General features: G+C 32.3%; 1 protein-coding gene across 3 annotated transcripts; it reads right to left on the reverse strand.

Annotated features, from left to right (window-relative positions):
* Window positions 1-413: 413 nt before the first annotated feature.
* LOC111624210 lies at window positions 414-25,855 on the reverse strand. Of its 3 annotated transcripts, none has more exons than XM_023367021.1 (2): window positions 25,560-25,855; window positions 414-1,292 (listed from the first exon to the last, which is right to left on the reverse strand). In XM_023367021.1, the coding sequence occupies exon 2, from the start codon at window positions 1,282-1,284 to the stop codon at window positions 793-795; it is 492 nt and encodes a 163-aa protein (XP_023222789.1). In that variant the 5' UTR covers window positions 1,285-1,292; window positions 25,560-25,855; the 3' UTR covers window positions 414-792. The 3 variants fall into 3 exon arrangements, 2 of the variants coding, with proteins under 2 accessions (XP_023222789.1, XP_023222796.1); XM_023367028.1 differs by lacking the exon at window positions 25,560-25,855 and adding an exon at window positions 2,730-2,795; XR_002756537.1 differs by lacking the exon at window positions 414-1,292 and adding an exon at window positions 20,957-21,168.
* Window positions 25,856-26,237: the final 382 nt, after the last annotated feature.

A 26,237-nucleotide genomic window follows, 5' to 3' on the forward strand; every position in this document is an offset into this window, starting at 1 on the left:
CGAGATCGAATCTAGTCAAAAAACTCCAGGCATTTTTGAGTGTGGCCCATCGGACTTCGTCTCTCACTTTCCGGCCACCTCATTGTAATGAGGACCTCCAGAGGGACAATTTTTCTTCTGGTGGGCTTAAAACTCAAGGACTCAGGCCTAGTGGACGTAACATATCCGAATAAACTGTATGGAAATTTCTGGTAAACTCATAATGGACATATAAAAAGGTTCTCTTAGCATCCTTTAGTTAAAAAAACCCTTAAAAGTAACTTTATGGAATTCGTTTAAAAATTCGTAGGGAAATTTCTGGTAAATTTTTAAGGCTCTAATCATTGATCTTAAGAGATAAACTGTAAGAAACTTATTCAAAAATTCAACTTTAATAATAATTAAAATAAGTCAAATGTACAAGTTTTCTGAGAAATTAATAGCGTACAAAATACAATTATGTGTATTAGTAAATATAATTTTTTATGGGAAAAAGAAGAGGAGGAGGAGAAGGGAAAAAATAATCAGAGACGTACTTTAGTATGAAAATATATTCATCACCTGCAATCAGAACGAAAAATATTTGTTTCAAATGATAAAATTCATCTTCCTTCGTTACGTTGGCACGATTGCTTCGATTTTCCTCCGAAACCTCCCCCAAATCTATATCTATACATAGATATAGGTCTATGTTTATATATGTACTGTATACTGTGTTAATATTCGTGGATCCGACTTTACCACAGGAAGATTGAGTCGATAAAAACGCGAAGAACTTTTATGGAATGTTTAAAACACGAGATAAACGAGGCATTACGAGTCTAATTTAGTGGGATCTAACACCATGGGAGTGGGGGGTTGAACCACTACCGAAACTGGAGGATTTCCAACGCTCTGTACGGGTGGCATGGATTTATCCATGTTGCAATTGCTCCAACCCCCGTCTTTTAGGCCCTCTTCGTCCACATCGGAGCTCGAGATTTTACGCAGCTTGATGATTATTTCTACAGATAATAACAGTACCAATATACCCAGTACGATGCAAGTGGGTCCTGTGACCAACCATGGCATGGGGTTATCCTTGAATTTAGGTTCTAGAAGGCCGGTGCAGAGTAGAGCCACGCCTAGAGCCAATAGAAGAGATCCACACATAACGATGCACACTAAGGTACCTCTCGTTGCCGATCTTCTTCTCTTGTCTGTTAGATCTCTTTGGACTACTTTCCTTCCCATTTCCGGTTCTGGCCTCTCGTCGCTCTTGTTCTTCTCATTCAGTTCTCTCTGCTTTTGCATTATCATCCACATCTTGACCTCTGAAAATACATTTGATAATTAAATATATATATATATATAAACAAAAAACTCATACAGGGTAGCTGAAAAGTCTTAGTTTCACCTATATTGTAATTTAATTACTACTGTATTCTAGAAAGTTGTTTATAGTAAATTCATTTTTCTGTAAGAAGGAATAAGAAAAAAATTCACAAATTAATACAGTCGAACCTTCAATAACGGCCACTTTTTTATTTTCTCGTCAGAAACCGCTGTTCAGAGGTTCGACTGTGTTATATACTTGACTCGAGGTTCTTAATTTCGTTAGGTCTTTGGTAAAATTTAAGTTAAGAATATTTATCATCATGGAGGAATAAAGGAGAATTGTCCAGAGAAGGGATAAAAGAGGAAGAGGAAATACACGAGAAAATGAATTGAGTATATGGAACAAGATTAGGAGCAATTGAGAATGGAGGACAAACCTGTAAGAGAGTTGTAGTGGAGGATTTGGACTGGATTTATAAAATAAAGCAAGCAACATTTGAGTGATCTGCCAAGGGAGTTCCTCTCAGAAGTAGCTTACTTTTAATGGGAAACTGGCCCCATTTAGGCGTTATACACATGAAAATACCCGAAAAACTCGCGCGATTGGCAGCGAAACCGCGACCAACTACCAATATTCAGTAATGGCGGATTTGAAGATCTATGATGCCACACAATGATGATGATGATCATCATGATTTTAAATAAATATAATCTACCATGTAAAATGTTATTTCAAAGCATATTAATTCTTAGGTAAATTTTTCGATTGTTTAGTAATTTAAAGAATAAGTTTTATTTTTTCGCATTTTCAGAATTCAGTTTTATAATTTAAAACATTAAAATTTTTGCCACAAAAAATATATTATTTTATCAAATTCATTTTTTAGTTGAAGTTCGCTGAACTTTTAATTATTATTTTACTTCCAAAAATGATGTTTTATCACTGAATCTTTTAAAAAATGATAAATAAAAAGAAACTATAATTTAGAATAAAGAGAAAACCCAAGAAAGAAATAAAGATAAATATTATTTTTTAAATAAGATAAATTTAGCATTTAATGTTTAAGAAATTTACTTAAATTTTGCATACGTTTCTATAAATTCTCGGCTTATTAATTAAGTAAAGTTATTTTATTTTGAATGATTTTACTAAATCTTGACGTATCCTAGTAATAAATAAGAATTTTATATTAATAATTTGATTTATTTTTAACTAATTTAAACATTTTCAAAGAGCTAAACAAGGTAAGCTTGCACGAATTTATCTTTTAAATTTTTAATATAGGTAATTAAATATTTATAAGCGAACTAAATTCGTCGAGGAATCGATTTAAAAAAATGATAATTTAAAGTAAAATTATATTATTTTTTTTTAAAATTTTAAGCCATTAAAAAGTAATTTTTGGAAAGAATTTAATAACGTATAGACTTACCTTAGTTTACTTATCGAACAGTTGATTTAAAAGTTAGAGTTGGAGAGCGGAAAGAAGAGAAAAAAGTGAAAAGGAGAGCAATAATTTTTTTTTATGTTTCAGTTAGAAGGACGTAAAAAGTATTAAAGAACACGATTTGATTAAATTAACTTGCAAAAGAGATTGTCGCTTCTATACTCTAATACATCTGAAGAAGAATCTGATCTCTCGCATCAATCTCCCAGAAGCAACATCCGTAACGCATGCGCTCAAACTCCTCTATTTAATTAAGTGCATATGGTCTGGAAGAGCGACCAGAGAAAGGAGGAGCGAGAAGAGCGTGTCATCCCTTCAAATTTAAGCAATCAGGCTAATGAGATGCAAACGTGACATGCTACCGAAGGAAAAAAAAAAAATGTATTTTTCTTTTTCCTCTTAGAAAATACTCTTAATTTTCTCGACAAAACTAATTTGTATCTCGTACAGAATGATGGATAATTGACGTTTATTATCTCGTTTATCTTCCTTTTAAATTACAGAACTCTTTAGAAAAGCGAGAAAGAGAAAATTTCGAAAGTTTCTTTCGATTATTACTCACTTTTCCAAGCAGTCGAATAGATAAAAATCGATTTTATTTAGAAACATTTCCAGCTGTTTTCTAGTCAGATAACATTGTTATTAAATAGAATTTTTCTCCATAAATTAAAAAAAAATTGTTATGGTTATTGCTTATTACACACGCGAGAATTCTTCTCGCTTTTCTCCAAACAATAAACTGAAATATAGCTCAAGTACTTGTAAACTTTTATAATAATTTAATATAAGTTGCAATTTAAACTTCACTATTACAAAATTAAGAATAAATTTAATTCTTTGAAGTGAAAATTTCCTTCTGAAAATCGAAAAAAAAAATTGAACAAGTATACATAATTAACTCCTAGTGCACATACAAGTTCGTTTCTACATGTTAAAAACGCTTCAAATATTTATGCTAATAACTTAATTATCACGCTAATTAATTATGGCAAACAATTCTTCTCTTCTGAATACCTTAAATAATCAAAAAACATCGGTTTTTAATATAGAAAAATATATTTAAAATTGATAGACGAAATTCTGTTCTCAGGTCGTTAACCCGTTTCATCAAAAGCGTGGGAGGATGCTGGAGTTTTTCTCTTTTTCCTCTTCCTCTCCATCAAAGGAATTAAACTGATATTATGGTTCTACTATTGCAATTTTTAAACTGACAAATGAAATTCCTAGATTAAAAAACTCTTCTAAATTTAATTTTAATACCCTTTTGTTTATCTTAATATATATATATTTTTTTATTACGTTATCACGTCTTTCTCCTGACTTAAAAGTTTAAACTTTAATATAGAATTAGAGGAAAATTTATATAGAAAATTGCTGTATTTTTTTTTTAAAAATAAAAAGTAAATTTAAAGTATTTGCATTATAAAATATAGAGAAATGAAATTCGAAGATGTTGCATTATTTTCTAATTTATAAACATTAAAAATAGCATTTTTTTAAATATTATTTTCTCTTATTTTATTTGTATATTTTTATGCTGTTTAAGAGAAATTGCGTGTTAAACTACGCTTCTACAATAGAAATAATATTTAAAAAAAACGTTAAGAACATTTGCATAAATATTTAAAATATAAATTACATCAGTTAATTTATTCGCTAGAAAAATTTCCAATCGATTTTAGATATAATTTATTAAAAGTTAGTTAATTTCTCTTTATTTTTAAATAAGAAAAATATATAATAAATGAGGAAATAGGAAACTTGTTTACATTATTCTATTGACATTTATTTAATAAGGTTAATCCGATTAAAGATGTTTTCTTCGTTCTTAAAAAAAAAACGGAAAAGAAAATGTATATATAAAATCTCGAGTCATCTCCCAATTCCAGATCAATTTATCATTCTTTTGTCGGTTCTTTTAAAGCTAGAATTAATTAAAAATTTAAACCGGTAACGAAATTTAATTTGTAACAATAATTTTGACTTTAATCCGAATGAAATTAATTAAAATAATCGTTTAAAATCGAAAGAAATCGTCTGAGCTTAAGAGAAACGGATAGCCCCTGTAAAAGTATCTTACCTGCGCGACAAGTCCATGTTTAAAATATGTTCCTGGAACGAAATTGCACTGGGATATTGTCGAAGATATTGTTACATCTGACAGGTGAACGTACCACCTTATTCGGTTGCTAGGTGATGAGGTGTTCACGTGATCGACTGGGCCGGTTACATTCTTTTACTGAATCAACTGTTGGCCTAGTCGTCATGCAGTTTCTGTAGAAACTGCTTTAGTGTTTAATGTTTTTTTAAGTGTTTATTTAATGCATCTTAACACGATAAAATTGTTTAATCAACGCATCGTTTTATTCTAGATTTAATTATCTTGTCGTTATTTAAATTCCAGTTTCTGTCGGAATGTTCTCGTCCTATAAAATCTCCTAAAAAATTCGTTTTAAATATCAGATAAACAAGCCGGATACGATGGAAATTCGTAGTGTGACGTCGATTTTAAATGTCATTTTTCCATTTTTTTATTGTATCCGAGCTTCCAAACATGATATTATCCTGGAATTTTAGTTAATATTTAAAATTAGCATCATATAATTAATAAAAATCAAAATATGACGATTTTTTATAAGCATAATCAGGAACAAGTTAAACACAGCTTTAGACTTATATGAGGCTTATTGAAAGTCTCGTATAAGTCTAAAGGTATATGAGGCTTATTCAAGGCCTCATACAGCATCTATTAGAGCCAATATAAGCTTATGTGAGGTTCTAAAACCGTGAGGCTTTAAATTGTATTATATAGTATGAGTTACTAGGATACAGATAAGAGCTTCACGAATTTCAAATTATTATTGGAAGGGCTTCGACCCCTTATGCATTAAAGCTTAGAGGTTACTTACTACGCAACTTTAATGAGTCATTTTGGGCAAGAATATCATAAAATATATTCATAAACGATGCAAATTATGTTTATAAAATATCCCTCGAGATATAATTCTAAGAAAAGAATTAAACTAAATAGCAGTTTCCAGGGAAACCGCATAATGATTTTTTTAGATGAATAAGATTAATAACAACACCCATAATTAATCCAAATTTATGGCAAATGTCTAAATAATCTTAAAAATAAAATATTTCCAAAATTAATAAAAGATAATAATATTCAGGAGAGCAGATATTGACTGTAAAAATACTCCAAAATGCATTAATGTGAATATAAAACATGTGTAATAGAGATAAGTTGGAGGAAAAAGTGCTTAATGTGATGTTGCCTAGCATCTTTTATCTTTAGAGGGAGCTTTAATGCTTGTTCTCTGATAGTAGCTTCCATTCAGAATCGATGAAGGACTCATTCTGTCTGTGTTCTCGTATTCTGGTTTGAATTCTGAATGTCACTTTTGTAGAAAAATATTTTTAGATCGCTATTCCATTTTGTAACTATCTTCGATAAGATAATTCATGTTGTGTCTTCTTTCTATATAAAAGAGCATCTTTTATTCGGCATTAGTTCGTCAGTGTTCATTAAAGATGCTCTTATATTTGCTTATTTATAAGTGTACTACCAACTCTAAGAGAGTGAGGTTATGACCCTCTTAGAGTTTCTTAGAGTGTGACTAGCGCATAAAAGTGCGCTACTAGCTCTAACAAGCTCTAAGAGAATATAGTTTACGAGTAGTTTACTCGGTCTAAAGAACTTGTAACACACTCATAAACCACCCCATTTTATAAAAGCCTAAATAGATCTACTTTTACGAGATAATTGTAGTTATACTATAGATTTTAATATCGAATAAATCCAGATGTAGTCTGTATTTCCTGGATTATTCTATAAAAAGTAGATTCTATAATTGACTCGTTTCCAGTTTATAATTATCAGAGAATAAGATTTTTTTTTTTCCTGGGAGTCTTTAACTTCGGACTAAAAACGTTCGTTGTGTATAGATCGTGTGTAGAATAGAGAAAGAAATCCAAATTCCATCGGGTGTAGAATTAGTCNGTTATGAAATAAAATTTTCGATATGTTCCTAGCAGATCAAAACTTAAAGCTTAATCTTTGATTTCCCTTCATCGTAATTGTAAAGATCTTGATCAAACTGATGAAAATTTATGATAATGAATATTAATGATGAAAATTTCTTATTTTTGTGATTTATTTTATGGAATGAATAAAGAAAATATCCAAAATGTAGGGAATGTTTGCAGATTAGCAACTAGCAAAAACAGAGCATCAAAGACATGAAGATCCAACAAGAGCCGATGTCGGAATTTCATGGACACAAGAGATTTCCACGGAGAAAATTTAGTTCTAAAACTCGCAGCTAAGAGACTTGTGGCGCAGCGAGTGGCCTCCCCCCCAAAAAAAAACACTAGACGTAATGCACACGTGTTACGATTAATTTCTCGTCATAAAACTGCCCAGGCATACGAAATACCATTCGTATTATTGCAGATCAGCAGCCATGGTCATAAACGTGCGTACCTGAACGTGTCTTTCTTCGTAAAATCTTTTTGTAAATGCTCTTTGAAAGTTACGACACTAATAAATTGTGCCAAAGTTACTTTTTTTTTCCGTTTGCAGCGCTAAAAGTCCCCCAGTGTGTTTAGGAACTAAATCTTTTTTCGCAGAAATCTCTTTCGCACATCCGGAAACGTCAGAATATCAAATTTGGTCGAATTTAGACTACTAAATATCACTCCAGACAGGTTTTTCCCTTTATTTTTTAAAAATTTTCCCTTTGGCACAGAAGTTTAAAACTTCAAACTTTCAGTTTAAATTTATTAAAGTGAAGGAAATTTATCGTAAATGAAGGATTTATTTTCTTCTTTTTAATACTTACAGAAAGTATTTTAATTACATTTACGTAAAATTTTAATTTAATGCCATGTGTGCAGAAAGCGACGTTACGATAATGACGACGATTAAATTGGATACTCATGAATTAGTGTAGGCTTAATCGTTTTTCCTAATTATTTTATCGCAATGTCTTAGTGGTTTACTACTGGCCAGGTGGATAAAACTACTGAACGGTCGCGGACTTGCGCCTCACCCACGTGCTGCCCACGTGGTTTTCCGAGCACTCTTCACGTGTCAAACATCTAAGTATGGTCCAGCTTCCCGTAGAGGACCTTACTGGGAAGCAAACCCTCTTGGTACGTGTCCAACACATAAATAGGGGCCAGCTTCTCGCAGAGGTCCTATTGGCTAATTTGAGAGTAGCGATGAGTTCTATAAGAAAAAAAAATGCAAATTTTAGTAACGAGTTAAAATCATTAAGCCCGATCCTACTCGAGATACGACACGTGACCACCCTCTGTCTATCCAACCCCTCGACCCTTAACCTCCAAAATTTAACTGCATCGATCCCCCTAAAACACAAACTTTCCTGCAAAATTTCAGAAATTTTCGACAAAAATCACAGGAGTTATTAAGCTTCAAAGTGGCCCTCCACACACACATACAGAAAAAATTCCATGAATTTTTTCTCGGCGTTTCAATGTCCCATCATGTATACATGACTACAGTGTAGTACCTACACACGGTTAAATTCTACATTCGATTATGTTTATCGGGTTTGGTGTGGAGAGGAAGGGGTGGATCACCCCCTAAAACATCATTAAAGTACATTGTCATCTGACTTACGTATGCCTTCAAAGTTTCTTCTAACTTAATTATAAAGGGATGAAATTGGAGTTACAGGATACAAGCAAGATAAATAAGAGTATTTAATGAATAATAATAAGGTATTTTTCTAATATTTTCGAGTTTATATTCTCCCTCTATCCCTCTTAAAATATTCCCTAAGTCTAAATAGGAAAATATGACACAGATTTTACTAGAGAGGGACTTTTATCCATTACTTTTAAAAACAATCTTGAAGGAAATTGTTTTTATTTAATTAGAACAATAATTAGAGTATGGGCACGAGGAAAAGTTTGGAATTTGTAAAAGTTTATTCGAAGCGAAACGAAGCTTAAAATAAGTAGTACAGATCCATCTTCATTGAAGCGCATTGATTTAAACAAGGTTTTTCTTTCGTTCTCTTAAGCAGGTTATTTGAGCGACACGAAGCGCATTAAGAGTAATCGAGTTAGCCATTTCTTTCTTCCGCTCTCCTCCTTGATGATCAAATTTATTGATATTGATGATGCTCTTCCATTTGTCAAGATTTCTCCACGTTATTGCGAAAATAAATCGCTGATATTTCTTCTTACGAATTCCACATCTAAGACGTATCGTCGATAAGACATTCCATTAAAACCCTAATGCCGCCTCGATTAATTCTCGCGTTTTCTTAAATAAGATTAAACACTACATTTTTATATTATACTTCATATTCTATTCCATATTCTTCTCTATATTCTATATTATAGTCCATATTCTAGTCCCTATTCCATTATATTCTACTCTACGTTCTATTCTACTTAAGTTTACAATTTCCTACATTAAATAAGCGTGAAAATCAGAAATCAATTATAAAAAAAGCAATCAAAACGTTTCTTGTTAGAGATAATTAAAAAAAAAAAGGAAGAAAAATCAGAAGTTTCTTCCTTAATGAACAGATTATTGATTTAAAAAATTGTAATCTCAGTTCGTGTGGAACAGAATTATCGAAATTAACATACAATGTTTTAAATTTATTATTAATTCTATGGAAGGGAATTGTATGGAACCTTCTCTACTCATTGTATTCGTTGCAACAAATACGGGGTGGCCCATAAGTCGCTTTACCGTTTATAACTTTAATAACTTTTCTCTTGTTAGGCTATATATATATATATATATTTAATTTGTTTCACAATTTATTCCCTGGAATTTTAGTATGCTCCATTGTTCTATATGCTATCCCGCGATTTATTAGCATCAAACCAATTTCGATCGCACGTAAAAATGCCAAGAAAGAGCACGTGCTGGCGAAGCGAAGAATGGGGGAATCATTTACGTGACGTCATTTTCCATATATTGTTTAAAAATTCCATTTTCCTGTACTTTATTACAACATTAAAGAACTTATTCCATTTTTAAATGGTAAAGCGACTTACGGGCCAATCCGTAGTTATTCTCAAAGTTTTTTTTAAAAAATATTTCTAAATTTAAAAAGGAAAATTCAGAAGCAATTCCTCGTTTCCTTTTCTTTAAATTTTTATTCGATAATAATCTGTAATTTTATTAAATTAAGCAATAATAATAATAATAATAATAATAATAATCAAATTTTGATTATATTTAATATATTCCTATTGAATTACATTGTTCAAATATTTTCCTAACTAACTAACTTCAAAATTGTGTGATATTCCATAATTTTGAGCTTTATTTTTAAGTAAATTAACATAAAATCATCGAGATAACAGCGTATAAGAAGGATATTATTTACTTTGCTGTCCTTATAAAGAATAAGGATTTGTCCTCGGGAATACAACTTCAGTTTATAATACAGATTCTATGGGAAATTCGAGTTCGATTTATGAGTTAATGACGTTATTCGGGAACCAATTAAATCATAAAAACGTGATCGTAAAATAGGATCTTTATAAATCTCTATTTAAGTAGCTAATTAATGCATTCTACACAAGAATAAAGACACCGTAAACTCACTGAAAATGTCGAATAGACTAGTTCTGTATTATTTTGTGTCTATTTTTTTGTCATCGCTGACTACTCTACAATGCATTCGTCTTGTACACATCTGTGTAACTTCCTCGTAATAAGCATGACCGTCATCAAGGGCCTGGGCGTGCTAGGCAATTGTCTATGGCCGAATCCGTCGTAGACCCTTAAATCGATTTGTAAATCCACATTTAATCGAGTCAAAAATAATTTATTTGTTATTTGCCACCGTGCCTTTATTTGTTAAATGCTTTTTAAACACTATGAAATGTTAACTGAAAGCGTCTAGTCTTCAGTTAACTGTGACTTTTTAAACACAATAAAGTGTTAACTGAAGACAATAGACTTGAATACAAAGAAGACACCAGAATTGAATACAATAAAACACCATACTCGAACACAACGAAGTGTTAACTGAACACACCAGACTTGAACAGATTCAGTTAACACTTCGTTGTGTGTTTAAAATGCATAAAAAGAATTTCCCATAAAATCTGAACATTTCGAGAATTAAAGTCTATGGTAAACCGAAACAAATATCGATACTTTCCACATAAACACTTCTAATCACGTAAACGTGTTGTTATTAAATCGTTCGTTATTATTGATAAATCGTTATTAAAATAGAAAATTCTATATAGAATTTAATTATATGTTTTTCATATTATAGAATATATCAAAAANATCCGATTAAAGATGTTTTCTTCGTTCTTAAAAAAAAAACGGAAAAGAAAATGTATATATAAAATCTCGAGTCATCTCCCAATTCCAGATCAATTTATCATTCTTTTGTCGGTTCTTTTAAAGCTAGAATTAATTAAAAATTTAAACCGGTAACGAAATTTAATTTGTAACAATAATTTTGACTTTAATCCGAATGAAATTAATTAAAATAATCGTTTAAAATCGAAAGAAATCGTCTGAGCTTAAGAGAAACGGATAGCCCCTGTAAAAGTATCTTACCTGCGCGACAAGTCCATGTTTAAAATATGTTCCTGGAACGAAATTGCACTGGGATATTGTCGAAGATATTGTTACATCTGACAGGTGAACGTACCACCTTATTCGGTTGCTAGGTGATGAGGTGTTCACGTGATCGACTGGGCCGGTTACATTCTTTTACTGAATCAACTGTTGGCCTAGTCGTCATGCAGTTTCTGTAGAAACTGCTTTAGTGTTTAATGTTTTTTTTAAGTGTTTATTTAATGCATCTTAACACGATAAAATTGTTTAATCAACGCATCGTTTTATTCTAGATTTAATTATCTTGTCGTTATTTAAATTCCAGTTTCTGTCGGAATGTTCTCGTCCTATAAAATCTCCTAAAAAAATTCGTTTTAAATATCAGATAAACAAGCCGGATACGATGGAAATTCGTAGTGTGACGTCGATTTTAAATGTCATTTTTCCATTTTTTTATTGTATCCGAGCTTCCAAACATGATATTATCCTGGAATTTTAGTTAATATTTAAAATTAGCATCATATAATTAATAAAAATCAAAATATGACGATTTTTTATAAGCATAATCAGGAACAAGTTAAACACAGCTTTAGACTTATATGAGGCTTATTGAAAGTCTCGTATAAGTCTAAAGGTATATGAGGCTTATTCAAGGCCTCATACAGCATCTATTAGAGCCAATATAAGCTTATGTGAGGTTCTAAAACCGTGAGGCTTTAAATTGTATTATATAGTATGAGTTACTAGGATACAGATAAGAGCTTCACGAATTTCAAATTATTATTGGAAGGGCTTCGACCCCTTATGCATTAAAGCTTAGAGGTTACTTACTACGCAACTTTAATGAGTCATTTTGGGCAAGAATATCATAAAATATATTCATAAACGATGCAAATTATGTTTATAAAATATCCCTCGAGATATAATTCTAAGAAAAGAATTAAACTAAATAGCAGTTTCCAGGGAAACCGCATAATGATTTTTTTAGATGAATAAGATTAATAACAACACCCATAATTAATCCAAATTTATGGCAAATGTCTAAATAATCTTAAAAATAAAATATTTCCAAAATTAATAAAAGATAATAATATTCAGGAGAGCAGATATTGACTGTAAAAATACTCCAAAATGCATTAATGTGAATATAAAACATGTGTAATAGAGATAAGTTGGAGGAAAAAGTGCTTAATGTGATGTTGCCTAGCATCTTTTATCTTTAGAGGGAGCTTTAATGCTTGTTCTCTGATAGTAGCTTCCATTCAGAATCGATGAAGGACTCATTCTGTCTGTGTTCTCGTATTCTGGTTTGAATTCTGAATGTCACTTTTGTAGAAAAATATTTTTAGATCGCTATTCCATTTTGTAACTATCTTCGATAAGATAATTCATGTTGTGTCTTCTTTCTATATAAAAGAGCATCTTTTATTCGGCATTAGTTCGTCAGTGTTCATTAAAGATGCTCTTATATTTGCTTATTTATAAGTGTACTACCAACTCTAAGAGAGTGAGGTTATGACCCTCTTAGAGTTTCTTAGAGTGTGACTAGCGCATAAAAGTGCGCTACTAGCTCTAACAAGCTGTAAGAGAATATAGTTTACGAGTAGTTTACTCGGTCTAAAGAACTTGTAACACACTCATAAACCACCCCATTTTATAAAAGCCTAAATAGATCTACTTTTACGAGATAATTGTAGTTATACTATAGATTTTAATATCGAATAAATCCAGATGTAGTCTGTATTTCCTGGATTATTCTATAAAAAGTAGATTCTATAATTGACTCGTTTCCAGTTTATAATTATCAGAGAATAAGATTTTTTTTTTTTCCTGGGAGTCTTTAACTTCGGACTAAAAACGTTCGTTGTGTATAGATCGTGTGTAGAATAGAGAAAAAAATCCAAATTCCATCGGGTGTAGAATTAGTCGATAGTACTTTAATTATTGTAGCAATTAGAAAAGCAGAAGAGGATTAATTCCACTTGGAAATGTAGAGATAGTGAAAGGGAAGGGATATAATCTCATAAGAAAAACGACAATCTTTCTCCACGAAGATATCCTACCACGATGACTACTTCGATCGAATAAATGAATCTTGTATTTTTGCCAATTACTTTGCTCAGATATAATATTTATTTAATTCGGATTAGAAAAACAATACTTAATTACAAGAGTTAAGTGTTATTGAGGAAACTGCAAGCTTAGGAATGGGTATAAAAAGTAGGAAGAAGATGAAGATGATTCGGAATGCTCTATAATATATATTGTGATGAAGTATGCCTAGAACTTCTGATTAATTATTTGACTATCAAAAGATAATCTGTCACAGCATACAATTCTTGGATCCCGAATTATCATCCAAATTTTACCGCAAATCAGTTCATATTTGGCACAAACACTCGTCTGATCATAACACCTCTATCTCCAGAAAGTAAGGTTGAGGAGTCGGCAGAAATACACGACTCTCGACTCCCATAAAAAAGATTCGACTCCTCAACTCCCGACTCCTACTCCCCATCCCTAACAGAAAGCAAAAACATATTTATCTCCATTTGTTTCCATCTACTCGGACTCATTTTGAAAAAACGTCGAGACAGTTTAGAATTCCATTGGGCATAACTCGAATTGACATGTAATCTACATCCAATAAACACATCCTTTTGTGTATGTCTACGGTTTGAAAAAAAAAACAACGCATTTCTACTGGGCTCCTCGAATTTAAGAGTAAATTTACGAAGCTCCTTGTTGCTACGAAGAGATCAAAACACATAAACTTTCTCCAGAAAACTGCAACCCGTCATGCATATACACAGTACACTTGTATACTGTATCATATACTACAACAGGTCATATGAATAAGCTGCATTTCTATGGGAAACTAGCCCCTATGTAAGTGTTAGACACGTAAACTCCGCACGACCAGATCTTTGGTCAGGTTACGTTATGTTACGCAAATAATATCTAATAGTGTAACGTTACAACTAACTGATACGACCGAACACAAAAATTTGAAAAAATCAAGCAACGAGTTGCGTAACTTTCTGATAAAGAATCGTCCATAAATTACGTAACGCGTGTATCCTGGATTAAGCTAATAACACCTCTTCCCCCTTATAATTTACGGACAGATCCTTATTTATGTCAAATTATCACGACACAGTGATTAGAATGATACTATATTTAGTCATGCTATTTGCATGGTAGATAATAAACGATTTATAACTTGTTTAATGTACACTACAGTATACAATTCACTTCACTTCATGTAAATTATACATCACCTCTCTCTTTCTGCGTTATACACATCTCATATAAAGTGAATTCCTATTAATTCCTTATTAATTTTTAACGTAATGTAACTCGACTTTTTCTATAATTTATTACATGGGGTGGCTCAAAAGTTAGTTAAACGAGATATATTTTAAAGAACTATTCGTACGATCTTAAAATATACTGTACTGACTTTTGGTCAAATCTGTATTGTCAAACACCTCCCACAAAGCGCAAAACTTTATATCTGCATTAAATATAGATATACGGCGATTACAATTTATTTACAATTTAAATGCGGATATACAGACCGACAGTCTCTGTCCATTTATATCCATTTCAATTATTTATTTATGTATTAAATTGCAAATATAAAAATATCCGAATTTAGAATAGATAAAAGGCAATTTTTCTTTTCACTTGTATTTTAAGTATAAATTTAAGATATTTTATATATATAATATTATATTATATAAACAATACTTGATTCACAAATGCGGCCTGTACTGTACGTATAATCAAGACTAGATTTAAGCTTTGTGGTTAGTTTACGGTGTGGCATATAAGGGACTATTTCTCTTCTATCGATTAATAATTAATTTAAAAGGCCCTTGCGAGGCCTTGAACACTAGCTTATTGTTGACGGGCCCTGTAAACTGTAGCTGTAAATCCGGCTTATAATTAAGGGAAGAGTAAATGCCACCACCAGGAAGGAATTTTGGGGGATTGCAATGAAAGTGGTACAAAGATTAGAAACGAAGAGATGCTGAGAAGAGTGAGAGTGTTTATTGAAGAGAAACGGATGAAGCGGTTTGTTGATGTTAAAAGCATGGAGAGGAAAACTAACACCATGAATTAACACAAGACAGAGATGCGTAAAAGAAAACTAAGATGCTGGCAATGCAGGTAATGGAGTTACGCAGTTGGGAAAGAGTCGAGTAGACAGGTTTTGACCAAATTGACCCCATAGCAGAGTGTTGAAAGCTAAGAAGAAGAAGATGATGATGATGAAGAAGATAATTGCAAACGTAACTTTTCGATCTTATGATTATTGATTAAGGAACGTCTAGAATAACGTTTTGATTGCGTGACTTTTATTAAAATTATTAAGTGAAGTTTCGTTTTCATTTTCGTCACTTTCTGAAACATTTTTTTCTGCTTAAGAAATCGGCAATAATTTTGGGGGAAAAAGAGGAAATTTTATATTATAGTTTACTGCAGAGTGTTCGTTCGTCATAAAAGCTATTGTTACGGTGTGTGAGATGGTGTTACGCCCTCACGATTACTCTAGACGAATTATAGGAGAATAACGTCTACCCCGCCATTGTTCTTCCTTTCTTTTATCGTTTATTTAATAAAATAAAGGTCAAACATATCGACTATTATTTCTTTTCTTAGTGTAATAGTAAATATAATTTACAACTGTAGATAGAATTTTATGTGGTAGTAACTTTATATATCATTCTAGATAAAAGCAATTATTCTATATCGAGTTTTCTAATCAATAATTAAAATATTTCGATTATCTTAACTTATCCTATTAATTTGATAATGATACTTTCTACACTTTCAAAAATTCAACGTAACTTGATCGAGGGTGGCCCAAAAGTCGGTTAACCGTAGTAAAGCTAAATTTCTGTTCTGTTCAAATACTTACAAAACTTTGCAAAAAATTGTTTCCGTAATTATTTCGTATGCAAATTACATCCATAAATTTCTGGATTTCTTGCCGAATTGCTTGCAAACGACAGGTTTAATCAATATTTTGGGACTCTGCCTGTGTGTGTATATAGTTACCTGATGGTCCGGAAGTCAGTTAACTACCTTAAGGACTAAATCGCTGCTCTATTTAAACACTTCATTACTTACAAATTCTGCAAAAATAGTTCTAAACGAGCTCCATCGCTTCTTACTGTTCATCACTTACCGCTCGTCTTAACCTCTTTTTACTTTTGTAACGCTGTGACCTATGACCCCACTTTCGTAAATTGACGACTCTCTCGAAAAATTTGCTGGCAAACGACACGGTTAACCGACTTTAGGACCACCCCGTCGTTTTCCTTATTACAGTGGATGCCTGCATAGGTGCGTAATTTCGATTTTATACACCTTAACGTATACGGCGGGGTGGACCTAAAATCAGTTAACAGTGTCGTTTGCCAGCAAATTTTTCAAGAGAGTCGATTCAGCAGAATTTTATATACTCACCATTTGGTGTTAACGATAATATAGGAAGAGATTTTACGTTATCTTTGACAGGAAAAGTTTAACAAATTTGTTTTGTTAAACGAAAAAAAAGAGGAGGGGGGGGCGAAGCGAGTTATCTAAAACAGGATCGGTGAAGACGAGACGTCAACGCAGACATTTTAAAAGAAGATCCAATAAGAATCAACTCCCCAAGCTCGTTTTTCATTTGTTTTTTTATTTATTTTTACTCGTAAATTTCTGTTATATATTTATAACACGAATTTAAGAGCCGAACCCTCTCCTCTCGGATTTACGAGGCAAATATTAAATGTAAGTAATTCGATTTATAAATTACAAATAAGAAAAATTAGACAACTCGACTGTAAACAAGTCGAAGAAGGAGAGAATTCGAATTTATTTTAAGTTATAAATAAACCGTTCTGGTTGTCTGGTCGTCGCCGTTGCCGACGACAAATGGCGACTCCAGTTTTGTCATTTTAATCGTTTTATAATTTATTCCCCCCTCACTAAATAAACGGGTTTACGAGCTATTAATAATTATTGTCCCTCTGTCGATTGGTGAGGAAGCAATTATTTTTGATACCACGCGTTGAAATTGTCAAAGCGGTTGAGTGTTTTCCAGTCGAATTATATGTTTAATGTCGAAATAATTATTGATGCGTGTTTAAACCTCCTTTATGTTGGAAGATACCACTCCTTCTGTACGTCATAACTCGTTATTTCCTATTATTTATAAAGCTTTTAATAATAAGTTTGTTTCTTCTTCTACTTTAGAGTTTGTTGGTTTGTTTGTATACAGCAAAATGGGTCATCTGCCGAGGAGGTGTTTCCCAGGAGGGCTTTTTATGTGAATGTGGTCCCTATTTAGGTGTTATAAACGCGAAGAAGCTTGGACAATTCCACGTGGTCAGATGATTGGAGAGGCACGAACCCACGTCCAGTGTTCACAGCCTCTGGTGGGCTTTCTTCTTTAGAGATTGATCTCTAAAGAAGCAGTTTTCTTGATTTTCTTTACGTTTGTAATACCTAAATAGGAGCCATTTTCTAGTCTCTAAAGAAGCAATAAATTCTGAAACAAATTTCTAAGACCCTAAAGGAGAAGGATCTTAGAAATTTGTTTTATTCCTTAAAAATTAATTTCTTTTAAAAAATATTTTAAATAAATAATGCTAATTGCAACCTATATTTTCAGCGTCGATAGATTTTTGTGCTAAGTATTGAAAGGAATAATTAAAATATAGGTTACGAATTCAATATAAATAACAATAACGTGTAAAATATTCATTATAATATATAATAAATAATACAAATGAATTATTAATGTGAATAAAACGTTAAGCGAAAGTCTATTAATTTTTTAACCATTAAATTATTAATTTAAAGGATCATGATAATATTTAAATCTGCTTAAGCTGGAACGTAACGACCGTTCGGAACCCAGTGTAACGTTTACCAAGGCCTCAAAAGTGTTTGTTACAGATTGTATGTTTTTTGGTAAATTTTATTTAAAAATAAACTATAATACAAGTTTCTAAAGACTGTCTCAAAAAGGCCCTAGTAAAAACTGTTTTTTTTCAGTTGATTAACGCGTTATTTTTTATTTGGGTGAGGCCTTTTTTGAGAAGATTAAGGCTTCAACCTATCATTCTGGCGATTTAGGATCGAATTTAAGCGGTCGAAAAACCTTCGAAATGTTTTACGAGTAGTCTGTTTCGGGCCCCATCCCTCTCCATCCGATCGCTCCTCATTGCGGGCCCGTTCGAACCATCGACGAATATTAAAAAAATAGAGTCTCTTAGTGTCCGGAAAAAGTCAAGAATAAAATAAAAAGGAGAATGGTTCTTAATAATAATAAATATGAACCTCCTCTTCCAACTGTTACGTAAGAAAATAATAATAATAATAATTCTCTCTTTCGATTTTTATTTTCGTAAACTAATTTGAATTACAAATTTATTTTAAAAGTTTTGGCAAATTATAACATAAATCAAAATATATTAAAATGCCATATTTACATAAATAGTAATCAAAAATTTAATTTATATTGAAGTAATCAATATGCTGCGGGATAGATGTGTGTGAAGAAAGTTTTAGAAGACTATTGCTCGCCACAAAGATATTCGGAGTAAAGCATATCCTGTGGAAATGCAGGCTCTGTAGGGCCTCGCATTCAAATTCTGAGAGAAAGAGTCATATCCGAACATGATCGACGTGCTTTGCTTTATTGGATTGGTTTGGATTGATAGAATTTGCCAAAGGTTTCTCCTCAAGAGGATCTTTAAGAGTTCGTCATCAAGAGGATCTCCAAGGTTTCTCATCAAGAGGATCTTTAAAAGTTCCTCATCAAGAGGATCTTTAAGAGTTCCTCATCAAGAGGATCTCCAAGGGTTTCTCATCAAGAGGATCTCCAAGGGTTCCTCATCAAGAGAATCTCCAAAAGTTTCTCCTGAAGAGGATATCCTATACAAAACTTTCCTGGGGGATTTCCTCCTAAATAGGACATTGATCCTAATTTAGGTGTTAGACACGTGAAGAAAACCTGGAAAGTTCCAGGCAGTCAGTCCATTGGTAGGGTGCGAACCCTCGACCAATTAACAGTGTTTAGTGGTAGTATCAATAGGGCTACTGTGGGCCTTTTTAGGGCCTCGTCTCACTGTTCACTTCTAATATTTTTATTCTACATCTGTAACTGTATAGAGCTGAGTACCTTCCAATTGCAGAAGAACTATCTCGCTGAGAGACCTTAGTTTTAAGAAATCACTTAAGTTGAATAATTTTTACATTTATAATGCGACTGTTGAAATTTGAATTCAGAGAAATTTAATTTAATAATAAAATTTTCAATAATAAAAGCCTACTGACTCATAAAATAGTCCTATATAATATTTCATAAAAATAAAACAAATTTTAATAACTATTCTAAGTAAATTATGTAGAAAAATACCGGACAGACCCGGGTTTTATAAGAATTAAACGTAATTCTTAATTATTTTGGGGGGTTTTTAATGTACTGTACGCATACACAAGATATGTGTACGTTTTCAAATTAAACTTTAACGATCGAAAAATAGATCGTTAGACAATTATTTATTCATATCTATTCGGAAAATTTCATATAGAAATAATCTATATTTAGTTATGAAATAAAATTTTCGATATGTTCCTAGCAGATCAAAACTTAAAGCTTAATCTTTGATTTCCCTTCATCGTAATTGTAAAGATCTTGATCAAACTGATGAAAATTTATGATAATGAATATTAATGATGAAAATTTCTTATTTTTGTGATTTATTTTATGGAATGAATAAAGAAAATATCCAAAATGTAGGGAATGTTTGCAGATTAGCAACTAGCAAAAACAGAGCATCAAAGACATGAAGATCCAACAAGAGCCGATGTCGGAATTTCATGGACACAAGAGATTTCCACGGAGAAAATTTAGTTCTAAAACTCGCAGCTAAGAGACTTGTGGGCAACGAGTGGCCTCCCCCCCCCAAAAAAAACACTAGACGTAATGCACACGTGTTACGATTAATTTCTCGTCATAAAACTGCCCAGGCATACGAAATACCATTCGTATTATTGCAGATCAGCAGCCATGGTCATAAACGTGCGTACCTGAACGTGTCTTTCTTCGTAAAATCTTTTTGTAAATGCTCTTTGAAAGTTACGACACTAATAAATTGTGCCAAAGTTACTTTTTTTTTCCGTTTGCAGCGCTAAAAGTCCCCCAGTGTGTTTAGGAACTAAATCTTTTTTCGCAGAAATCTCTTTCGCACATCCGGAAACGTCAGAATATCAAATTTGGTCGAATTTAGACTACTAAATATCACTCCAGACAGGTTTTTCCCTTTATTTTTTAAAAATTTTCCCTTTGGCACAGAAGTTTAAAACTTCAAACTTTCAGTTTAAATTTATTAAAGTGAAGGAAATTTATCGTAAATGAAGGATTTATTTTCTTCTTTTTAATACTTACAGAAAGTATTTTAATTACATTTACGTAAAATTTTAATTTAATGCCATGTGTGCAGAAAGCGACGTTACGATAATGACGACGATTAAATTGGATACTCATGAATTAGTGTAGGCTTAATCGTTTTTCCTAATTATTTTATCGCAATGTCTTAGTGGTTTACTACTGGCCAGGTGGATAAAACTACTGAACGGTCGCGGACTTGCGCCTCACCCACGTGCTGCCCACGTGGTTTTCCGAGCACTCTTCACGTGTCAAACATCTAAGTATGGTCCAGCTTCCCGTAGAGGACCTTACTGGGAAGCAAACCCTCTTGGTACGTGTCCAACACATAAATAGGGGCCAGCTTCTCGCAGAGGTCCTATTGGCTAATTTGAGAGTAGCGATGAGTTCTATAAGAAAAAAAAATGCAAATTTTAGTAACGAGTTAAAATCATTAAGCCCGATCCTACTCGAGATACGACACGTGACCACCCTCTGTCTATCCAACCCCTCGACCCTTAACCTCCAAAATTTAACTGCATCGATCCCCCTAAAACACAAACTTTCCTGCAAAATTTCAGAAATTTTCGACAAAAATCACAGGAGTTATTAAGCTTCAAAGTGGCCCTCCACACACACATACAGAAAAAATTCCCATGNATGTGGTAGTAACTTTATATATCATTCTAGATAAAAGCAATTATTCTATATCGAGTTTTCTAATCAATAATTAAAATATTTCGATTATCTTAACTTATCCTATTAATTTGATAATGATACTTTCTACACTTTCAAAAATTCAACGTAACTTGATCGAGGGTGGCCCAAAAGTCGGTTAACCGTAGTAAAGCTAAATTTCTGTTCTGTTCAAATACTTACAAAACTTTGCAAAAAATTGTTTCCGTAATTATTTCGTATGCAAATTACATCCATAAATTTCTGGATTTCTTGCCGAATTGCTTGCAAACGACAGGTTTAATCAATATTTTGGGACTCTGCCTGTGTGTGTATATAGTTACCTGATGGTCCGGAAGTCAGTTAACTACCTTAAGGACTAAATCGCTGCTCTATTTAAACACTTCATTACTTACAAATTCTGCAAAAATAGTTCTAAACGAGCTCCATCGCTTCTTACTGTTCATCACTTACCGCTCGTCTTAACCTCTTTTTACTTTTGTAACGCTGTGACCTATGACCCCACTTTCGTAAATTGACGACTCTCTCGAAAAATTTGCTGGCAAACGACACGGTTAACCGACTTTAGGACCACCCCGTCGTTTTCCTTATTACAGTGGATGCCTGCATAGGTGCGTAATTTCGATTTTATACACCTTAACGTATACGGCGGGGTGGACCTAAAATCAGTTAACCGTGTCGTTTGCCAGCAAATTTTTCAAGAGAGTCGATTCAGCAGAATTTTATATACTCACCATTTGGTGTTAACGATAATATAGGAAGAGATTTTACGTTATCTTTGACAGGAAAAGTTTAACAAATTTGTTTTGTTAAACGAAAAAAAAGAGGAGGGGGGGGCGAAGCGAGTTATCTAAAACAGGATCGGTGAAGACGAGACGTCAACGCAGACATTTTAAAAGAAGATCCAATAAGAATCAACTCCCCAAGCTCGTTTTTCATTTGTTTTTTTATTTATTTTTACTCGTAAATTTCTGTTATATATTTATAACACGAATTTAAGAGCCGAACCCTCTCCTCTCGGATTTACGAGGCAAATATTAAATGTAAGTAATTCGATTTATAAATTACAAATAAGAAAAATTAGACAACTCGACTGTAAACAAGTCGAAGAAGGAGAGAATTCGAATTTATTTTAAGTTATAAATAAACCGTTCTGGTTGTCTGGTCGTCGCCGTTGCCGACGACAAATGGCGACTCCAGTTTTGTCATTTTAATCGTTTTATAATTTATTCCCCCCTCACTAAATAAACGGGTTTACGAGCTATTAATAATTATTGTCCCTCTGTCGATTGGTGAGGAAGCAATTATTTTTGATACCACGCGTTGAAATTGTCAAAGCGGTTGAGTGTTTTCCAGTCGAATTATATGTTTAATGTCGAAATAATTATTGATGCGTGTTTAAACCTCCTTTATGTTGGAAGATACCACTCCTTCTGTACGTCATAACTCGTTATTTCCTATTATTTATAAAGCTTTTAATAATAAGTTTGTTTCTTCTTCTACTTTAGAGTTTGTTGGTTTGTTTGTATACAGCAAAATGGGTCATCTGCCGAAGAGGTGTTTCCCAGGAGGGCTTTTTATGTGAATGTGGTCCCTATTTAGGTGTTATAAACGCGAAGAAGCTTGGACAATTCCACGTGGTCAGATGATTGGAGAGGCACGAACCCACGTCCAGTGTTCACAGCCTCTGGTGGGCTTTCTTCTTTAGAGATTGATCTCTAAAGAAGCAGTTTTCTTGATTTTCTTTACGTTTGTAATACCTAAATAGGAGCCATTTTCTAGTCTCTAAAGAAGCAATAAATTCTGAAACAAATTTCTAAGACCCTAAAGGAGAAGGATCTTAGAAATTTGTTTTATTCCTTAAAAATTAATTTCTTTTAAAAAATATTTTAAATAAATAATGCTAATTGCAACCTATATTTTCAGCGTCGATAGATTTTTGTGCTAAGTATTGAAAGGAATAATTAAAATATAGGTTACGAATTCAATATAAATAACAATAACGTGTAAAATATTCATTATAATATATAATAAATAATACAAATGAATTATTAATGTGAATAAAACGTTAAGCGAAAGTCTATTAATTTTTTAATCATTAAATTATTAATTTAAAGGATCATGATAATATTTAAATCTGCTTAAGCTGGAACGTAACGACCGTTCGGAACCCAGTGTAACGTTTACCAAGGCCTCAAAAGTGTTTGTTACAGATTGTATGTTTTTTGGTAAATTTTATTTAAAAATAAACTATAATACAAGTTTCTAAAGACTGTCTCAAAAAGGCCCTAGTAAAAACTGTTTTTTTTCAGTTGATTAACGCGTTATTTTTTATTTGGGTGAGGCCTTTTTTGAGAAGATTAAGGCTTCAACCTATCATTCTGGCGATTTAGGATCGAATTTAAGCGGTCGAAAAACCTTCGAAATGTTTTACGAGGGCCCCATCCCTCTCCATCCGATCGCTCCTCATTGCGGGCCCGTTCGAACTATCGACGAATATTAAAAAAATAGAGTCTCTTAGTGTCCGGAAAAAGTCAAGAATAAAATAAAAAGGAGAATGGTTCTTAATAATAATAAATATGAACCTCCTCTTCCAACTGTTACGTAAGAAAATAATAATAATAAATATGATTGCGTGCAAATCTATAGAATTCATATTTTATATTTTATTGTGCTAATTCTATTTGATATCGATTTTTTTCACTAGAAAACAATTTGAAAAATTCATACTTTTGATTTAAAATTAAATAATTTTACCATTTTTCCTGATGTTTATTAGTCATTAAAAAAAAATTCAAAAATATAAGTTAAATAAAGTGATAATTTTATAGCACGAATCGCACGTTTCTTTCATTTTTCATGCCAGAAAATTATATTTTTCCATTTAGTTTAATTAATTTAAATGAAACTTTTAGTAGATTTTAATTCTTTCCTCTTAGTTGACTTTTATTTATAGAGAATGTCAACAATAATTAAAATACATTATAGAAGCTTCTCTAATCGTGGCACGAGCTCTTCTAAGTTCAAAGTTCAACATGGATTCTTTATTTTCACTCTACACAATAATTTTAAACTGTTGACACAAGTTGCCATAACGACATTGGTGAAAAACATTATTGACTCGCTCGTAGAATCGTCCACACTTCATTACTAAGCTTTATTAAACTCAAGCAAGGAGCAAAGGAAGAATATTCCATCCATTTTTTAACTCTTAGTGCTCACAGGGTCCTTTTAGCAAGCCCATTATGGGTTCGACCGGGCCCACAATGAGTCAGTCGGGTAGTGAGAGTGGCCCAATGTATCCGGATGGACCACCCCAGAGTCCTTCTACATACAAAAGAATTTACATATAAACCTATTATAGATGCACTCCCAATAGTGACACCTCTCATCTCTACGTCACACGCGAGACACGGGAATAAATTTGTCTTCTGTTATCTCTTGTAGTGTATTTTTAGTCGAGTTAATCACCTTTATGGAAGGCGTGTCCACTTACAGTTGTTTTAGTCAATTTACTAAAATGAAACTAACGTAGGAAACTTCATATAATAAAATAAATTCTAAAATTTAGTTTATGTTAAATGGATTTTCTTCCATTATTTATAGGATAAGTGAATGGGGTAATCGTTGAAGCCATTAGAATTTTAATCGATGATCGTATTGTTTGATAATGGAAAGTAAATTTATACGCTGTTTATCGATAATCACTTAAGAATTAAGCGCTCTTTGTACGAGTTTCGAAAAATTTCGCAACAGGTTAGGGAAATTTCAAGAATTTTCGCCTCGTATCTTCGATATTTTCCCCTAAAATGAGGGCCAAATCTTTAAATTTAATAGCTGAAAATTTGTAGAATTTTAATTCATTCCTTATTTATTTTAATAAGTAAATATTTAGTTTTATTCTGACATATTTATGCACTCGAGACACGTAAAGAAAAGTCTAAGGATGGCGAATTGACTCCATAGAATTACATGTCAAACCGAAGAATGCGTTTAGATTATTAATATTAAAAAAATAAAGAACTTTTTCTATCATACGTAAAGCACGAAAACTATTTTATGAAGTAAATTTAAATTCTATAGGTTTAAGCTTAAGTAAACTCACCTTTTAATTGCTCCTTCTTTAACGTAGAGAATAAAATATATCAATTTTTCAAGGCAAACGGCTGACAACTAGGGAATCTTTCACGTAGAGACGACATATTTGACAGAATTAATCCAGATTGATGTTGGCTCTATGGAAAGTCTTGGTATAGTACATCGTAGTCCGTGGTGCAGTTCGCATTCCGCTCTCTACTCGAATCGATTGACTCTACACACCTGACGTTCAATGTGTGGATCAATCAAAAAAATACGTCACTCCCGTCACACCCCTTTTGTAGGCTGCTACTTTAAAAAAAAAAAAAAAAACGCTTTAGAAAGTTGCAAAGAATGGATTTTATCATAAAGAATCTTTCAGATAAAACGTCTCTTTGATCGATAGTCTGCAAAAATATCCCGATTTGTCCCCAAGAAAATAGTAATCTGCTCTTTATACTGTCGTTACCGTTCGTCTATTGTGTAACGTCTAAACTTCGAGCGTTAATTCTGATATTAGGAGTATTTATATATTCTGAGATTATGGTATGAATCGATAAAAATGTTAAAAGTTTACGCTTTACTTCTATAAAAAAAAATCTATATTATTTTTATTTTCTGTAATAAAACTGTTAAATCGGGTGTTCTTTCTCGTTTCTTTCTTTGTGAGATGTGTTAATTGATAATTTTTTTTTAATAGAAAGTA

This window comes from Centruroides sculpturatus, unplaced genomic scaffold (genome assembly GCF_000671375.1).
Source record: "Centruroides sculpturatus isolate CEXI.00-Female unplaced genomic scaffold, Cexi_2.0 scaffold27, whole genome shotgun sequence".
In the NCBI taxonomy this organism is placed as follows: domain Eukaryota; kingdom Metazoa; phylum Arthropoda; class Arachnida; order Scorpiones; family Buthidae; genus Centruroides; species Centruroides sculpturatus.